At 38.7% G+C, this 20,195-nt stretch overlaps 2 protein-coding genes across 3 annotated transcripts in view; one reads left to right on the top strand and one right to left on the bottom strand.

The window, feature by feature from the left end:
* Positions 1-20,195, top strand: part of LOC5577804 (serine-rich adhesin for platelets) — a 572,874-nt gene that overhangs the window by 112,674 nt on the left and 440,005 nt on the right. The gene's annotated exons all lie outside the window — the stretch shown is intronic.
* Positions 7,327-18,603, bottom strand: LOC5575040. Its single transcript, XM_001661722.2, has 6 exons — positions 18,248-18,603; positions 17,987-18,184; positions 9,326-9,693; positions 8,693-8,842; positions 8,341-8,604; positions 7,327-7,883 (listed from the first exon to the last, which is right to left on the bottom strand). Exons 1-6 carry the CDS (start codon positions 18,326-18,328, stop codon positions 7,781-7,783), a joined length of 1,164 nt encoding a protein of 387 aa, XP_001661772.2. The 5' UTR covers positions 18,329-18,603; the 3' UTR covers positions 7,327-7,780.

Here is a 20,195-nt window from a genome sequence, read left to right as displayed (position 1 = left end):
GTCGACAACTTTTTTAAGTAGATGAAAAAAAAAACGAATTTAGTACCATACCATTTAATTCCACTATAGTTTGTATCTTTTGACAGATACGCGTATTTCGACTTCAACTTGTAAGGCCGTCTTCAGTGTCGCGTACTATAGACTCGACTTGTTTTTTAAAACTACTGTCATTCGGGGTAATGTGTACAGCTAAAACTATGTTGTAAATTTAAGTTTATTTTCATGCACATACAGGTATGTTCCGTTTTTATCACGTTCCGATTTTGTCACGCTCCGATTTTGTCACGTTCCGATTTCGTCAACAAATTATTCCGTTTTTATCAACACAAATTTTTTTTTTAAATTCTCAAAATGTTTCGAATATAAACTAAATACTTATTTTGAAGCAATTTTAAATGCTTCTTAATAGCCACAGAGTTGAATTTTCGTCATTTTGTTAATATTGAGCATCTACGATACATGGTAGATGTCAAGTTATATACGATTAAATAAGGTTTGTCTTCTTCTTATGCAATTATTCAATTTGAGTTTTCAAACGTAGCATGTTCTGTTGGATAAGATTGGCCCATCTTTCAACAAACGAGAGTTGCTCTGGCCACGTCCTAGCAACAACGTACTTAAAAGAGTTGAACAGACCCTTTGCTTATATAATATGGCTTAAAAGAATTTTCTATGTAATATGATAGACATATATACTCCCCCTATGGTATGAATTTTTGTATGAAAATAAAAAATAATTTGTATGGCACTTAAGATACCTCAAATCCCCCGCCTCCCCCTATTACCGCTTACATGATTAATGGACGATCCCATACATGTTCAGCTCTTTTTGATAAGGGATGCACTTGTGAATGAACTCAACGGCAAGAGGTATGATCAAGTTTATTTTATTCTTAATAAGACTGTCGACCTTGTCATAGTTTGGACATTAACTTCTATCTCTCAAACTCGATAGCATTGCACAAATTAAAGCAAACAGCAATTGATTAGAGCCTGTTCCAAGGGGTAGGGGAAGAGGTCCAGCAAAACTAAGCAATTTGTAGAATACTTGTTTTTGATTAATTATGATTCGTGGTTTATGGCTAATGAGCCGAGTGGAAGTTTGACAACTATCGAAAAACTAAACATTACATATGCTTTGCATTTGTCCATTTAATCCAATTGCAAAGTATATGAAATGTTTAGTTTTTCAGTAGTTGTCAATCTGTAGAAGATTTTGTTGCCAGAACGGACTGATAGACTTACATGATTATTTCACTCTTGCATTGGTCAAATGTTCTGACGTGTTTGAGTGAAGGAAACGATTTGGAAAATTATCTGTAATAACTGTGTTGGTTTTCCAGTGACAGTTGGTGACAGGTTACCTTAACTTTTGGGAGCTCGTAATCTAAGCCAGCAGTCTCCTCTCTCTCATTTATTTAATATTATTTGAACTCAACAAAAAACTACAACTTAAGTTAGTTTATTGCCAGTCTATTTGTGATCTTACGTACAGTTCTAAACGCAATGATAGCGGAACGGCAACGGAAAGCGGAACCGGTTCACCACCATGAATCACACCATCTCAACTGAGCTGTCAACAAACGAAAGTGAACCAAGTCTGGGTCGACAAGCATGCTACAGTTCATGCTGGCGAACTGGTTCCGCTTTCCGTTGTCGTTCCGCTATCATTGCGTTTGGGTCTTAAAGCTAGAAGGCGATGGTGGTGCTGTTCTAGATTGTCGAAGTTGGTAGTAATAACTTTAAAAGAAAGATCACCACAATCATTTTAATGTTATAAATTTGGCAATTCAAAGCTCAGGAAACCGTACACACTCTTAAAAATAATGAAAATTACTGTGGACGTAATTCTGGTTATGACTGAATGATACATGATGTAAGTGATGGAACGACACAAAAACGTGTCCTTGAAGATGTGTTGAACAAAAAATGTAATTTTACATGTTAGAGGACACGAAAACAATGGGACTGTTATCGATATTTCCCGAATCAGACACTAATGTAATTTCAATCCGACACAAATTTACGTCATTTGGCTCGCTTCTTTTATGTGCATCCAAAAAGACATAAATCACAACATTTTTTGGTACTGTGCAGAAAGAAAAATCCATGTAAATTTCAGCGTAAAATAATGCATATAAAGGGAATGCCAGATTTGTCGCAAATTTACATGACACATCGTGTAAAATTACACCAACATCATATAAATGTATGCCAATTGTCACGAAATCGGTTAGAGTCCATACTAGATTACACGATATCTAGCGGAAACTTACATGATGTTATTGTAATTTTACACGATGTGACGTGTAAATTTGCGACATTTCTGGCATTCCCTTCATGTGCATGATTTTGCGCTGAAATTTACATGGATTTTTCTTTCTGTGTAAGTATTTATTTCAATTGCAAAACTTTCGCAACATAACTCCACATTTAATCATCAATCGGTTGTGACCAAAAATGCAAAAAAATTTACCGTAAAATGGGGTGAAGTTGATCACTTTTGAGAGATTCTGTTCTATAATTCCAAGTAGGATGCATGTATTATCATCCAAATATTTTTTGAATCTGTACTGAATGGATGTGTATCGAATTATACAAACGGAATTTTGACAAAATCTTATCGTAATAACAGAAACATTTTTCAGAATTGGAGTTCTTGATTCCGGGGTGATGTTGATCAGTTACTGCGATAGGTTTCATAAATTAAAGAGATATGTTATTCACTAAATTTGAGTTCACAAAATCCGAATCAAAACTCGAAAAATCGAATTTTTTTGATAAATCGGTCAAATTTAGAATTAAATGTTGTTAATTGCAGAATACATCACATTAAACGCCTAAAGATATGCAATTTTCTTCGAAATTAGTAACTTGCTCACTAAAAGAACATGGTTTTTCTCTGAAAATTGATTTTAATCCTCAATGCTAATTAAAAACTGGATTCACTGAACATATCTGGAATGTATGAAACAGTTTATTTAAATGGTGTCTTTATACAGTTCATAAAACATTTCCTAAAAATTCGGTTTTCCATGGTATAATTATCTTCAATGTCAAACCAAATTTAGGAATATCAAGCGCAGCTATCAGGTAGAGCGACATCACATAAATTGTGATATTTGAAATCTGATCATAGCTCTCTTGACAGTTTATACATGAGGGTACGGGAATGATCAACTTCTCCCCACTGATCATCTACACCCCGAATTACGGTACCTTGGCAAAAAAGCGGCAGTGTATATAAGAACACTAAGATGAGAAGAAGGCTCTTTCACAGTTGGGATGTAATGCAATAAAGAAGAAGAATAAGATGGATGAGGATGAACAGTAGAAAAAGAAGTTGTTTCTTGTTTGATCTTTCTTTATAAAAATGATCAGCTTGCCTCACTTCTTTGTAGTTATTTTTACAAATATGGTGTACCTTGTGATGCATAGGACATTTATGTGATTATCGTTTCAATATTCTATATTACTTTTATTGAAATTCTAACTAAAAAAAAACTGATACTATTAATGATTTATATCAAAATCATATTGATTGATAGGAATCTGCAATCAACTTTCATTACGAGCCTATAATAATAAACAATCTAAATGGTCGTCACAGCTCTTAAACGTCAATACTGTGCATTAATATGATGAAAATGTGTATTATCCTGACAAAACTGCAATTCTCATTTCAAATTTGTAAAATATTTTGTCTAAGAAAATTATTCCGTTTTTGTCACGGTTCCGTTTTAGTCAACTGAAAATCGCCGATCGTGTTGATAAAAACGGAACATACCTGTATTTGGAGCATCAAAATAAACTGAAATGTCAACGATAAATCGTTTATTTTTTAATCAAATGCACTTTAAATTTACACGATCATGTAGCATTCAAGCATCTTAAGTTGCAAATTAAACGAAATGCCGTAACAATAGATGAATTTGGTTCATTTTTACCCTATGCCTCAGTTTACACTACATTGGAATATAAATATTTTTATCTGTGTGGCATTCGGGGTAATGGATTTCGGGGTACTGGTTTGCGGGGAGATGGTTATAGGACCGCACTTCTTTTTCTGAGATCACACGATGGTCCTACGATTTTCTGGTCGGATTTGGCCTCGTGCCATTGCTCGTAAGAGGTTTTATAGTGGTACAAGGCTAAGGAGGTCAATTTCGTTGCGAAGCATCTCAACCCCCCGAACGCAACGGAACTGCGGCCAATTGGGTCCTGAAATTTGAAATGAATTCTTGTTTTTGTTTGATAATACGAAAGAACATGTTCTTCCAACTTAGGCTGACCATAAGCTAACGAAATAAAAACGGGACAAATGAGAAACAAATACGGGATATTCTTAAAAGACTCATAGGCATTGAAGATACGAGCGAGCACTGTGAGCGCGATCCTGCAATGATCATAGTACCCACCCTCTGTGAGCGAACTATGCTGCTCGCTCAAACTTCAATGAATGATCACGGAAGTTCGTTGCCATGATAAACAATGACCTGGAGCTTCCGCATAATTAAATCGAAGTGTGCTTCTTCAAATTACAATCTGAGTTGACCTGGCATCAGATGCATGAAAAACAATAAACGTTCAAAATGTCATGCAAATTCGTGCGTTGCTCAAGGGAAGTGATGCTGAAAGCTGCCACTGCAGGCAGATATTTTAAGAAGTGGTTTTAATCATACAGTCTTGACCTACCAATTTTTTTAAATTTTGTGTGTCCATTGTAGGTCATGCAAACGCAGTTTCTAATATTATGAAGCTTGGCGATCCTGTTGCAGGGGAAAAACCACCAGAAAAACCCGCAGCGTTTCGATAGTATCAGAGGAGCGCTATTTTTTGTCTACATAACCGTTTGAATGGTTTAATAAAAAAAAAATAACTTAACGTGTGTTTTATGTTTTATTTAATCTGATCAATTTCTAAATTTTATCTTTCACATAGTAAATTGACGTATCCGATCGATCCTAGACAAAAAATAACTTTTCGGCCCCCTTTTCAATTTAGGATCCATTTTTTGGGAGATTCCTTATTACCAAATTATTTTCGTTTAACAAAATATCGGGAAGATGAACAAACAATTACAAGGACTGCATTATTTTACTCCAAAATACAATTACCATTCGATACTTTCAAATTAGCCAAAAAGAAGCAATTTTCCAATAAGATCAGTTATTTTTTATTGATGAGCGGCAACGATCACATGCAGCTCTGAAGATGAACGTCAAAGTTCACCGATCGGTGTTGCTCACGGCCTACCACTGTAATGAGCATCAAGTTAGCATGAAATCGTCTGATTTTAGCTCATGAGCTGAACTTTTTCAATGCCTACATAGACATAGACATGTCATAGACTACCTACATAGAGACCTTCGTTAGCTTAAGGATAACGATCGCGGCTGCAAAGTAAAGCTTTGTTGAAGGTGTCTGGGTTCGATTTCTAGTTGATCCAGGGTCTTATTATAATAGAGCTTTCCTTGATTGCCGATGGCATAGAGTATCTTCGTACCTGCCACACTGCATGCTCTGTTTCAGTAGGTATATGATGCCACGAAATATTGGGACCGGGCTTTAGGACCAAGGATGGAAATCTAGTGATCATGACAAAATCCACGATGCATCGCGGTTGTTCTTTATCGTGTGATCATAGCAACAACGATTAACCTTTTGTCGTTAAGATATCACAACAAACTACGCTCCGCGATTAGTGCATCGTTCTGCGTGTGGACTAGCGATTAAGTGTTCGCGAATCATAGTTTTATCGTTCTGAGAATTGTTCCATTGTTATCTATTGATTTCCCTTCGGATATATTGATTGTGATTCTAAAATCATTCGGGCATGGTTTTATCGAAAAATAATAGCGCGAATGCGCCATGATTCAAATTGGTCGCTACCTGTAACAACATCCGATAAACTCTTTGTCCCACGACAAACATTGCATCGGATGCTCCTTATGTCGGTACAATGCGCGCGTGGTGAGGTTTTCAAATCATGCTGCTGCAAGAGCGACGGCTCTCTTGGACCGTTCGAATACCGTGTTGTTTGTGGCTAGAGACGATTTTTTTTCCATCCTTTTGTTTCCTAAATTAGCACCCTAATGAAAGTACTGGGCCATCATTAAGCAAGCACTTCGGAAGCATCCTAAGGAAGTGAAATCGGAGGAAAACATGAAGAAAAAAATTGACTGCCACGCCAAAAAAAGTGGGTCCAAGTGTTGTACAAGACCTTATGAGTAGTTAGAAGGGAAAAGTTCGTAAATTTGGATATGGAATTGAAATCGAATTAAACAAACATGCGAAAATATTCATAACATGTTTTATTTTACTCACTGAAGTTTAAAGATGATTGGTTGAACGTGCGAATTTTGGCAAATATTTGTGTGTGCCGCAATTTAATTCCGTACACCCTTTATTCCAGAAGAAATCTCTCATATAAACCTTTTCATGAAGAACGTAAAGAGCAGTCGCGTAAGGGTCTCTGGAACCTGATACCAACCCCACTGCAGTGATCATATCCGAGACAACTAAAGAATGTTCGTGTAAAAAATCAGCTTTTGCGTCATGCGATGCTTGTACGTGCAAAGATTCCATATAAGCTGCAATAAAACTAGAGAAAAAAAAAACAAATACGTGCAAAGTAAGGTGGTTCCAACCATTTATGTACATGATGATTGTTTCTATTTTATAAAATATAGCTGCAAAAGTCTTGACATAGGTTGAGGCAACTCATTATGTTACAATTCAAATTTGGTTGAACCTTGACCATGAAATCTTCACAAAATATTCCAAGAAAGATTTCGAAGAGACCCTCGGTCCGAAATTACAATATTCTAAGTAGGATTCGAGAAATTCCATTCCAATCGCTGAAAATCTCAGAACCCTCTCTCGAGGGAGACGCGTAAACTCTGGCCTTGAATCGAAATTTAGACAAATTTACTGCAATTTGTAAATATGAAGTTAAATATATTCAAGCCAAACTTAAGTTACATTTTTTACATTAATTACACGATTCATTAGAATTAAACTAAAATCCTTTTTATCATCGCGTTTTAGTGTTTAAATTATCCTTAATGCCGATTTCTCGTGAAACGCAAAATCTGTGTTGTAACAACAATGTTCAAGCACCCAAAATTGTAGATCCCTTATGCTGAGAATTGCACACATGACACATATGCAACAACAATTACATGCGGCGAGCCCGCCCCAAACAGCTTCCGCGGTTGCTACGAAAGCCTGTCACAATGGATCGAAGATGTTTTCAATGCCCTCAATACCCAATCTATCATAAACCCATCCGACCGAGGAAGCATCGAGGAAAATACTTGTTCATTGTACTTTGTGTCTGGTAGCATCCTGTGTTATTCTCTATTTACGACGTATGTAAATTTAGGTTTAATTTAATACAATTTGCATCTCTTCCGTTCGGTACCCGCATGCAGAGTGCAGAACACACGTACAGAGGAGTTCACATCCTGCCAGTGTCTGGGGTCCAAACCGCCGAAGAGAAACGACGGGAAGCAAGATAAATGGTGTAGTTACGATGCAAAGACTTCTTGAGTACAATAAGGACTAAATATATACCGATCTAGAGAGATAAACATGCAAGAAGGGCTCGTGTGTAAGGGCTTCCAATGGGCGCCCTATTCTGCTCGCGCTCACAGGAGACATCTCCTTCTGACGGGTGCTTTTCTTCATTAATTTGAAAATGAACCGGGGGGAATGGGAGGCAAAGTTCATTTTCCCAAGGAAAACGTTAAGTCGTATAACCGGCTCCTGCTGCCTTTCAGTATACCCGCAGTCGGTTCCCTTCATCAAATCCGGCTGAATGTCCCGCGTTGCGAACGACAAACGAAGTGCCATCGAAGTGCATGCGACGTTCTTCACGGCTGCAACAGTCAATAATCATATGTGGGAGTGTAGACTATTGCTATGGCGAAAAGACATCACACGGTACTTCGCGGATCGTTATTATCAGAAAAAAAAATCTCCAAACTGTCTGCAAAATTTTAAAATAATCTTAGGTTCCGTTTTCATATTACGCTTTAAGCCTATAAGTTCACATTTTTTAAAAGAAAAACGGAGATGTATACACGTTGTTCTCGCTAGGATCGCATTTATACTGATTTTGTGTTCCTTTAACTTTAAGGGACCACTTCAATATCGAGATATGAAGAGTTGACTGTAGCATAACATATATGTTATAGTTTTCAAATATCGCCAAGTTTTTTAATGATTCATTGCTAAGGTCGGACAAATAATTTAAGTGTAATCTGCTAGTGAACACATGATGGAGATTTTATTTCGATTAATAACGATCTGAAAAGCACCATGAAATCTACTTACCGTACGAAAAGATGCGACGTTTGTCCCATCGAAGCCGTGCAGTGGATGTAAGGTGTGGTAATAGTGGCGGAGCCATTAGTCGGGCTTGTACGGAGGTTGCAGCGGTTGTTCATGCGCGCCACCTTCACTAATCCGTCCATCGTCTGCTGGATGCGATACCCGTTCAGGTGGAAGATCTCCGTCCCGTCATCGTTGAGCCAAAAGTTTGCACTCTGAGCAATCTGATTGGCTTCCGGATAGAATTGGGTTCCGATGCGGGTGCCGCTGCACGACGGAAGACGAAGGAAATTGAGATTTGATTAAGATTAGAACTCTTTAGGGAGCAAGAGTGGGTTGAATATCTTGTACTTACTTGTAGAACACCGGGCTGATGTAATCAGTGTTCAAATCAATGTTGATCATGTCGGAAGTGGTACGGGTGCCGGCTGCATCAACAAGGTAAATCAGAGCACATCCCTCGCTGGTGAGACTGATTCCCTTCTGCCACATTTTTGCGTAGCGACTGCAATCACAAGAAATGTTATTTCGTTCAGAGAGAAGCCTATTAAAATTTTCCTGGGTTAGGAAACATTGTATGAATTTGATTAATTTTTATCTCAATGATGACGGTCTTTTACAATTGTAAAGATGATTTTGGTTAGACATTTGTTCACTCTTCCCAAACAGCTAAAGTACTTGTGATTTCATTTTCCATCAAAATCATCAATATTATCCCATTATTATTAGAAGCAGAGTTTTTTTTTTCTTCCAGTTGGTACGCAAACCTTCTTACGACTTGGTTGGCATGTGTTTGAAAATCTCTTCATGTTTTAGGTGAACAGAAATTGTGTTGTGCGTGCAAGCCATACATATTGATCAAATGCAAAGTAAACTACCATGCGCCTCCATCGAATAATCAAACGACCCAACCGCTGATTAAGATGGCTACAAACGTCACGATAGACTAACAAAATCATAACAACCAACAAAAAAAAAATGTACTCACACATACGAATTCTTCCGTCTTCCGTCGTACGCCACGATGTCCACACGGGAACCGTTCTGGAAAACGATCCCGTTCGGATGGTTCAGCGCCGCCGAAGTTCCCGTGCTGGACAGGGCCATCGTGATGCGCTCCTGATTGTTCACCAGCTTGATCGAACGGTCAATTGTCATCTCGATGACCACGGCGTCGCGCATTCGCAACTGAATGACACCGTTGGGAAGCACCACTGGTCCGAATTGGCGCACCGGTTCGTAGGACAAGTGCGGTGATGACGCATACTGGCGCTTCAGTTGATGCTGCTGTAATTGCTGGTAATTTTGCTGTTGTTGTTGCTGCTGGTAATACTGGAAAAGTTGACTCGGTGTGGTCTGCGGATTGAGAAAGATATGTAAGCTAGGCTTCGAAATGGGTTAAGGTACACAAATTATGTCACGCTAAATTTCAACTTTTTCGACCCCCTTCGCATTGTCACGTTTTTTGTATGAGTCCTCCAGAAAATTTGTAAAACTTGTCACATTTGGCTTGACCCCCCCCCCCCCTTCCCCCCTTTGGAGCGTTACATAATTTGTGCATGACTCCTAAGGGTAAACTGTCCAGAACTTTATAGGGTAAAATGAGACAATACTGGTCTAAAACGGGACATTTTTTACTTATGCACTTTTTCTTCCCTTGAGCAGTAGCTGCAGTATGCTGCAGAGCTAGAAAGATCCCGGAAAATAATTGGGTTAGGTTATGCTCAAATATTATTCTTTTCAAGTCTTGCATCATACCTACTGCTCATAGCTTACGTAAGCGCCACATCGTTCAAATGCACTTTTAACGACCAATATGTTAAAAATAAGATGCGCTATGATATATCCGAAAACGGTAATAGATTCAGGAACCCTTTATTAAGTAATTTTTTTGGTGCTTAAGACATAAACATGTTCTGCAGTGTTATGTTCATTTTGTCTCATCAAAATGTATTACATTCAAACCTCAATGAGTCGATATCTGAAGGGACCATTGACTCATGGAAATAGCAAGTCATGAAACAGAATTGTTTTGGAAACCTGCTTGACGGAACCATCATAGTAACCACGAAATTTTTTGGGTATAGTAACCACGATCTTTTGGGCAAATGTCAATTCCTATCTGAATTCTTGCACGTTTCATTCATTTAATTAAAAAGAGAATGCTATACTTTTTTAAAATATCGGGGCCCAGATAGCCGTAGCGATAAACGCGCAGCTATTCAGCAAGACCAAGCTGAGGGTCGTGGGTTCGAATCCCACCGGTCGAGAATTTTTTCGGGTTGGAAATTTTCTCGACTTCCCAGGGCATAGATTATCTTCGTACCTGCCACACGATATACGCATGCAAAAATGGTCATTGGCACAGTAAGCTCTCAGTTAATAACTGTGAAAGTGCTCGTAAGAACGCTAAGCTGAGAAGCAGGTTCTGTCCCAGTAGGGACATAATGCCAGAAAGAAGAAGAAGATACTTTTTAAACATCAGGGTTATATTCAAAACTGGAGATATTTTTCAAGAAAATTAACACAATTTCTACAGCCAACCCTCCATGAGTCGATAGGATTAAAGGGACCATCGACTTATGAAAATATCAAGTCATGGAACAGCAATGCTATGGAAAGCTGCTTAAGGGGACCATCATAGTAAATTTCTCTCAATAAGTCATGTTTTATTTATTTTAGCATTGAAGGAGCACATGCGATAAAGTTAACATCGAATATGGATAGATTTGAAACAAAAAGATTTCATGAACAATTTTCAAACTTTCGATAAAAAACCTACTATACAAACTAGCAACACGGCCGGGCTACCAACAAAGTGCCCTGTTGCAATCCAATTGAACGATGTTTAAGTAGGCCTGTACCAAAACGACCAATGAAAAGTGGTCTTTTTTGACACGCAATTGGTTTCGTTTTTGTACTTTGACCTGACACGTCTTGTCTTAGGTTGCAACATAACATCCATATTTCTATGGTAAATCCTATCGAAGGCTTAGTCAATATTTTGTAAATTTTTGTGTAGTTCATTTGATTTTAACTGTTTCTGTGCGCCTTTTTGACTGCAGTCAATCTTTCTATATGAGCTGCCTTACTGTGCAAGAAACATAATTTTGATGAGTAATTTCCAAATAATTGCTAGGGCTTCAAAAATAAGCTGATTTTTAAGGATCATTAATTTAAAAAAAAAAATCAGTTTTGTTCTGTTTCGAAGTCTGGTCATCATTTGGTTCTATATTAGGTAAATTTCTACAAAAAACATTTCAGTAAGATATCTACATATTTTTTTAAGTCTCTTCATTGACTACTCCATCCTTTTTTTCTGGGATTCCTATAAAAATTTCTCCATGGATTCCTCCGAGGATTTCTCCAGAAAAATCTCTTCAGGGTTTTTTTTTGTTGGGGATTTCTCTAAGGATTCCGCCAGTAAAATCTCTACATTGAATCTTTCTGGGATACCTCCAAGGATTCTCCAGGGATTTCAGAGATGCCTTCAGTAAGGTCGTAGACACAAATGTCAATTTGGACAGGAATTTCTCCAAGGATTGATTCAGACAGATTTCTACATACCGTTCTGATTCAAATTCCGGACAGCTTTTAATTCCGGACACTCAACTTTGTATGGGAAAGGTTTCACTTGAAATGTTTCAAAATTTCCCGTTCAAAAGTTCCCAACTTTCAGGCTTGTTTTAATAAACATTTTCCATAGCAAGCCATAAAAAAATATTAAACGCATTTAGTTTTGACGTTCTTCTAACGCCCTCAGGCGTTCAATGTGTAATTTTACTAGTTTAATTTTGGTTTTCGTGTGCTGTCCGGAATTCGAATCAAAATGACCGTAATTTGAAGCAAAAGTGAGTTTGCGTCCAGAATGAAAATCATGGAAAAAAAAACATTTTTTATTTTATTTTAGGCTATTTGAGCTGCGAAACCCAAATCTTCATTCACCATTCGAAAGTTAAGTGCGTTTGAAGCTTGATAATGCAGATGTATCATACATAAAGTGTTAATTTATGTGCTTTTTGCTCGGTTATACTTCACCGCGGCCTTAAGTGTCCGTAATATGAATCAAAACGGTAGTTTCCTCTAGAAATTGTTTCAAGGACAAGCAGGTAGAGAATCGACTGTATATTTTAATCAAATATGTTTTTTCTAAGCAGTTGCAAAAATGAAGACTGCGCAGCCAAAGATTTGATGGATTCCTTTAGGAATTCCTCCAGAGATTTGCTCGGGATTTTTTCCATACGTTAAATAGGCTCCTGCAAGAATTTCTTCAATGAGTCTTCCAGGAAATTAACCGGGGATTCCTCTTGGGATAGCTCTAAGATTTTCTTTTAGAGGTTTCTCTAGGGTGAACTGGCATGGTATCCGTCCAAGAACATAACCAGGGTTAAAAAAAACTACTTTCGCATTGGAGTTCTTGGAAAAATCTCTAAAATCATCGTGCTGGAAACCATAGAGGAATTCCTATACATTCTGATGAAGTCTCGTGAGGAATTTATGGGCAAATCTATGTAAGAATTCCTAGAAAAATCCTTGAAGGAATTATAGCAGGATGTTTTGGAGAGCCAGAACACATCTCTGGAGAAATTTTAAGAGGAATCCCTGTAGGAAACCTGGAAAACCTAGGAAAATTCTTAAATTAATTCATGAGGTGAGAGTAATATTTGGGATAATTCCTGAAAGAAACTCGAGAGGACTACCTGATTGAATTCTGGAGAAATCGCTGAAGAAATATCTCAAGTAACCCTTGTAAGATCGGTAGCCGATTGCAACAAGGCTAGAAATAACACTACGGATTGCCTGTTCCGGTGGTATAAATCCATCATACAGGTGGCCCCTAATTCATGGTGTCATGCGGCCAAAAGCATACCATGCCTAGGAATGAATGGTTAGGGGGGTCAAAAGAAACCTAACCGTGAACAATGCCTGTGGAGTACCGGGGCACCCTCCACAGTATTATGCCCTTACTGTGCTACCCGGAGCAATGGTGCAGTTGATCTTGTATTTCTCCGAAATAATCGGCTACTCATATTTAGCCTCAAATCAGAAACTTGATACGAGTGAGAGCATGTAAATGTAATATAAATCGAATAAAAATTATCCAGGTGAACCTTCATCATGCAAAGGGCGCATCAGCAGTGCTCAGCAGAAGGTTCACCAAGGAAAATATCAATGTGGGACTAATTCAAGAGCCCTGGTTAAATAATGGTAGGGTACTTGGTTGCCCTTCGAGCAGTTGTAGAGTTTTGTACGACGAAACTCAGTCCAAACCATGAACAGATATTCTTGTAAATAGGGAAGCAAAAGTTGTACCAATTACAGAATTTATCCGTAGAGACATTGTTGCGATCAAAGTAGAGGTGCCAACTATCCGTGGGAAAACGGAGGTATGTATTGCTTCTGCTTACTTTTCTGGAGATGTTGAAGATGTACCTCCATGCTCTGTTGTTCATTTTGTCAACTACTGTAAGAAAATTAATGCCCAATTTATAATAGGGTGCGATGCAAATGCCCATCATACAATTTGGAGCAGCACCGATATTAATAAAAGAGGAGAAGATCTTTTAAACTACATGTCGTCTAACAACATAGACATATGTATTAGAGGTGATTCTCCTACTTTTGTAAACTCTATCCGACAAGAGGTTCTTGATCTCACGATCTGTAGCAACTTGCTATCGGAGAAGATTGTGAACTGGCATGTTTCTGATGAAGAATCATTGTCAGATCATTAACAAATCCGGTTCGATTTTAAAGCTGGATCAGAAATAACAGAAAGTTAAAGAAACCCAAAGAAAAACAATTGGGATCTCTATCGTTTTCATTTAACGAATAAGAATTCGTATAACGGTGAACAGTTCACGACTGTTTCACAACTGGAAAACGCTTCTAATGGGATCATTGACCAAATGGTCTCATCTTATCATGCTAGCTGTCCTATTCAACAAAGGTCATCTAACAGGGATGTGCCTTGGTGGAATGACAAGCTGGCAGGATTGAGGAAGAAATCCAGGCGATTGTTCAATAGAGCAAAGACCACTTTAAATTGGGTTGAATACAAAAAAGCCCTAACAGAATACAACAGAGAACTAAGGCACGCCAAACGTAAGGACTGGAGACGGGTATGTGAAAGCATCAACAACGCTCCTGCAGCTGCAAGGCTGCACAAAGTCCTTTCAAAAGACCATTCAAGTGGTCTAGGTAGCCTTAAAAAAAACTCATTTCCCCGAACCGATCCCATATTCAGATGAAGAACAGGTCTCAGATGAGGCAAGACATGTATGGTCGATAAATGCCTATCAGAAAGCTTGTGAAATCTTCACGCCTTCGAGGGTCGAATGGGCATTGAGTTCTTTTCAGCCTTTTAAATCTGCCGGGAAAGATGATATTTTCCCAGGCTTACTGCAACAAGGAAAAGAGACGCTTTGTCCGCTCTTAACCGAAATATTCAAAGCAAGTGTTGCGCTTTCATGTATTCCAAAAGCGTGGCAAAAGGTTCGAGTTGTTTTCATTCCAAAAGCTGGAAGAAAGGATAAAACAACTCCCAAAGCCTTTAGACCTATAAGCCTTTCCTCTGTTCTTTTAAAGACAATGGAAAAAATAATTGATGGCTTTATCAAGTCAACAAGTTTAATAGAAATGCCTCTTTGTAAATACCAATTTGCGTATCAATCAGGTAAATCTACCATTACGGCGCTGCAGTCGCTGGTAAATAAAATCGAGAAATATATTGAAGCCAAATAAAGAGCCGTGGTTGCTTTTCTCGATATTTAAGGAGCATTCGATAATGCATCCTATAGCTCTATGAGTTCAGCCATGGAAGCAAGGGGCTTGGATAAATGAGTTATCGAATGGGTTATGACTATGCTCAAGGATCGCACAATTTCTGCTGATCTAGGAGGTGCGCAAATATCTATAAGATCTACGAAGGGATGTCCTCAAGGAGGAGTGTTATCGCCCTTACTGTGGTTTCTTGTAGTAGACGAACTCCTTAGAAATTTAATAGATCAAGGTTTTGAGGTAACTGGATATGCCGATGATGTGGCCATCTTGGTTCGTGGAAAGTTTGATAACACGATTTCCGATCGGTTGCAAACTGCGCTGAACATTACTCTCAAATGGTGTAGGAAAGAGGGGTTAAACGTAAACCCTTCAAAAACTATTATCGTGCCTTTTACCAGAAGGAAAAAGGTAAAGCTTATACAGCCTTCGTTGAATGCAGTTCAAATTCAATTTTCGGAAGAAGTTAAACACCTTGGGGTTACTTTGGATAAGAAATTGAACTGGAACTCTCATCTGAGCAAGGTCATAAGTAAGGGTACTAATGCCCTATGGGTCTGCAATAAAGCCCTAGGAAAAACTTGGGGACTGCGACCTAATATGGTAAACTGGATTTATTCAGCAATAGTCCGACCAAAAATTAGTTATGCTTCACTGGTATGGTGGCCCAAGACAAATGAGGTAACCGCTCAGAAGAAGCTGGTTAAGTTGCAAAGACTTGCTTGTATATCGATGACAGGGGCAATGAAAAGTACACCATCGGTTGCCTTAAATGCCCTTCTTAATATACTGCCTTTGCATCAATTCATTAAACTGCAAGCTGCAAAAAATGCCTTGCAGTTTATTCGTTATAATAAAATACTAGATGGTGATTTGATTGGTCACATGAAGATCATCAAGGAATTCAATTTGAATTCAGATATGAAATCAATAGAAGATTGGATGACAACGAAGACCAACTATGATGTTCCCTTTAAAGTGGTTAAACCAAGCCGCTATACTTGGGATTCTGGTGGGCCAAGTTTACGTCCAGGTTCTATTGTATTTTATACCGACGGGTCAAAGATGGACGACAATACTGGAGCTGGAGTTTTCGGCCCTGGTATCAGCAAGGTAATCGTCATGGGGCGCAATCCCACTGTGTTTCAAGCTGAAATACAAGCCATCATTGACTGTACAAATGTTTGTCTCAAAAGAAACTATAGGTTTGCAAAGATCTGTTGGCTTTGAATGCTCTAAAGGCATTCACATGTAGATCAAAGTTAGTGTGGGAATGCATTCTTTCTCTAAAGCAATTGGTCAGTAGGAACGAAGTTACATTGTACTGGGTGGCCGGCCATTGTGGAATTGAGGGGAATGAAATCGCCGACAATCTAGCAAGACAGGGTGCAGCTTCGAGCTATGTCGGCCCTGAACCGTTCTGAGGTGCTCCTGAGTGCACTCTCAGGATGAAACTGAATAATTGTGGAATGTCCATGATAGAATCCAATTGGAACGCCACGGATACATCCAAGCAAGCGAAAAGATTTATAAAACCCAGTCTAGCTAAAGCCCGGGCTATACTGAATCTTGATAAAGAAAATCTTAGGGTAATAACTGGCCTGATGACCGGTCACTGCCCAAGTAGGTATCATCTTAAAAAGATAGGAAAAATACAATCCTCTGAGTGTCATTTTTGTCAAGCTGAAAACGAAACTGCTGAGCATTTACTCTGAAACTGTGGAGCATTGCATGATCAAAGAATGTTAGCATTTGGAAAAGGGTTATTAGAGCCCTTGGAAATTTGGCAAGGTAGTCCTAATAGGATAATAGACTTTATAAAACGAGTTGTGCCCAGTTGGGACAGTGTGACACATCAACCAATGTCTATCATATCTCAATTGTGAAGCATGATGAGCACCAAATAGAATATGAGTCTAACCACAATATTCCTAAATAATGGAAGCAGTGGTTAAAAGGCTCTACAGATGAGGAAAAAAAACCTTGGAAGAAATTGAAAATCTCTTCAATAATTCCTGGAAAAGTTCCCTGAGGAATCCTTGAAGAAATTCATGGAAAAATCCCAGTAAAGTTTTCACTTTAAGAATCTATAAAGGAAGTACCGAAGGCATTCCAACAGAGATGTCTAGCGAAATCACTAGAAGAATGCCTGTAAAAATATCCCTGAAAAGAATCTTGGATTAATCCTTGGAGGAACTCCTGGAAAAATTCCTTAACAAATTGCTGGTGATATTTCTGGAATCATATCGAAACCGGTCTAGAGAATCTGGTAGCGCACAAAGTTCTTCTCGAAGAAATCTTTGGCAAATCCACTAGTAGAATCCCTGGAGATATTTCGAGTGGAATTCTTGAAGATACCGTTAAAGGTTTTCCTGGAGGACTTATACATAGAAAACATGAATTGACTTGCCGAATGATGCTGATTACTTATGCACCTTAGTGTATGTCGTATAGCAGGTTCGAAGACACTTTATACCCTGGTAAGTCGAGAACATTTTCAATCCAAAAAGATCCTCGACCGGATCCCCAACAGCTGCGTGTTTAAAGCTACGGATAAATGGGCCTCCCAAACCGTGAAAAAATACGCGCAAAAATAAACTACATTAAAAATACTTCATTGTGCACATGCAAAAATGGTCATTCAGAAAAGGAAAATCTCAGTAAATAACTGTAGAAGTTCTCATAAGAACACTAAGCTGAGAAGAGAACTTTATCCCGGTTTGGGAGGCTCCGACCCAATCATCTGACTTTGGCCTACTTTGTATGATACCAAAAATTGGCAGGTCGAAAACTAGTGCTTCTCCTTTACCAGCTCTGAATCAGAAAGCTATGAAAGCAATGCTTTAAGATGGATAAAAGGGGAACTTACGCTTCGAACGGCCGGCGCTTGCTCCAAGGGGTAGGTTGAAATGCTGCTCCAGATGCGGCTATTGACCGGTAGCTGAGTCGGCCCAATGTAGCCTATTTCCGGCATGCTGTCACCGTGGCGAAGATTCCCCGCTGAACTGGAAGTTCGCGAGTAGACAAACGGCGCAGCGGCCACATTCAGCTTGGATTCGGGTTTTGCCTATCCAGGGTTAGAAATTCAAATCAAAAAGTGTGACGGGGATTGCGGAAAACGTAAGCTCACCTGGGTAAACGGACTGCGCTGGCGCGACGGATGTTGCTTCGCTTGGTTAACTGCCGGTGTCGAGCTGGACGATGAGGCCATGATACGAAAGTCAAAAATATTTCTAGAAAAAAAAAATACTCGCACAACACTTCAAACTGATTTCACACGGGTGGTTCACTTTTCCCTTCACAATCTGGGGACGAAAAACACTTTCCGGGTGGGGGGATTTCACTTTATCTAGGTTTATCCGCGGGCCGAAAAGCGGAAAAAACTACTTCACTCTCACTTTCAACTTTGGAAGCGTGCAGAAAATTTACTAAACCTTCTCTGACGACAGCTCATGACATAATTGCCGGTCGGGCAGAACGGGGCCGGATAACTTGCGCTGGTCACCATGGTGACACCCCATCCCCCGCAAGGGTCGTGCGTGCGGCGCGAGCTCAGCGCAGACGGAAAACGTGGCTTGCTGTGATGTGAGGCGTATTTGAAAATGGGAATGAGCGCGCATAGAAGCATGTGGTGTAATCCTAGTCGTCGCACAGTGGCGCATGGCCGGACAAAACCTCAAAAATTCATGTTCTCAAAATCACTCGTCAATATTTTTTATAGACTTCTATACTATTGAGCGACAATTTCTCAAAATTTGAGATTGATCTGTTCTGTTTTCAATTTTTGGCAGCATCGTAAGTGTGGGAAAGTCAGCAAAATTGGACTGCTCGAAATTCATCAACTATGATTCACCTAGCAAACTTCAAACAGCTGTATCTCAACGAAATCATAACCGATTTAAGCTCAATAGGCTCCATTTGAAAGCGTAGTCATAAGCCTTAGTTTTGGCTATAATTATATAAATTTTAACATATCAAGTTGTTATTTGTAGCAAAAAAAGTTTCAAACAATCTTTCTCCAAAATTTTGTTAAATTTTCAAAACATCGTACGTTTCATGTGAAGTGTTTCGGGAAAATGAGTAACTCACTATGAAGCAGCAAATCATCCATACTTTCAAACGTGCAATAGTTTTTCTTGCCCCTTTTTGCCCCTAGAGATGAAAAATCCATTTTCATTTTTCATTATAATTTATCGATTTCATCATTCAAATCTTTATAATTTGTCACAATTCGTTTGAAACTTTAGTGGAATTACTAAAAGGAAGTTAAATTTGTACCTCTAGTTCATGTTTATGCACAAATTTCTGCATTACAACAAAAAAAATTGTAGTATTAGCTTTTTTATACGATTGGATGAAAAAACTTAATTTGGACCAATTTCACTAGAAAATCGAATTTTCAATTTGACTGTTATTTCCAACGGGATGATATCAGGTATCCAAGATAATTAATAGATTACCATTATCAAGCAATTTGAGACGTATTTGAGGTTTTGTCCGACCTTTGTATGAAGGACCGCCACTGTGCGTCGTCTAATCATCTTCATAGATTTCAGAGGAGATTAAACACTTCTTCTTCCTATTCTTGGCATTACATCCCTACTGGCACAGAACCTGCTTTTCAGCTTATTTTTCTGAGAGCATTACAATTATAGAAGCCGTGAAAGTTATGACAATGAGAAGGCAATAACGCTTGTACTAGACTTGACTTCCAGTAGACTTCCAATTTCGAGTCTAGTACACGACACGAAGGATGGCCCTAAAGTTGAGGCTAAAACACGCGTATCCTCCAAAAGGATGCAGGTTCTAGTTAGAATTAAGTTGAAGGGTATATGCATCAATCATCGCCTCTCCTTACTCCCCTCCCCCAGATAGATCATTATTGGAATTGTAATAAAATAAATGTATTTTCTTGTTTAACCATTTCCAACCATATTTAAAATTAAAACAGATCATACTTAGTTCCCAAAAGTCACTTACTCAGTGGCTCCCAAGCTTCTTGAATCTGTGACGCGTTTGAATGTCTAAAAAGATACCGTAGACCCCTAAAATGAATATTCTTGAAATGAAAGCTTTTC

Source organism: Aedes aegypti, chromosome 2 (genome assembly GCF_002204515.2).
Source record: "Aedes aegypti strain LVP_AGWG chromosome 2, AaegL5.0 Primary Assembly, whole genome shotgun sequence".
NCBI classification, from domain to species: domain Eukaryota; kingdom Metazoa; phylum Arthropoda; class Insecta; order Diptera; family Culicidae; genus Aedes; species Aedes aegypti.
Note: the sequence above shows the minus strand (reverse complement) of the source record. Positions and strands in the feature narration are given on the sequence as shown.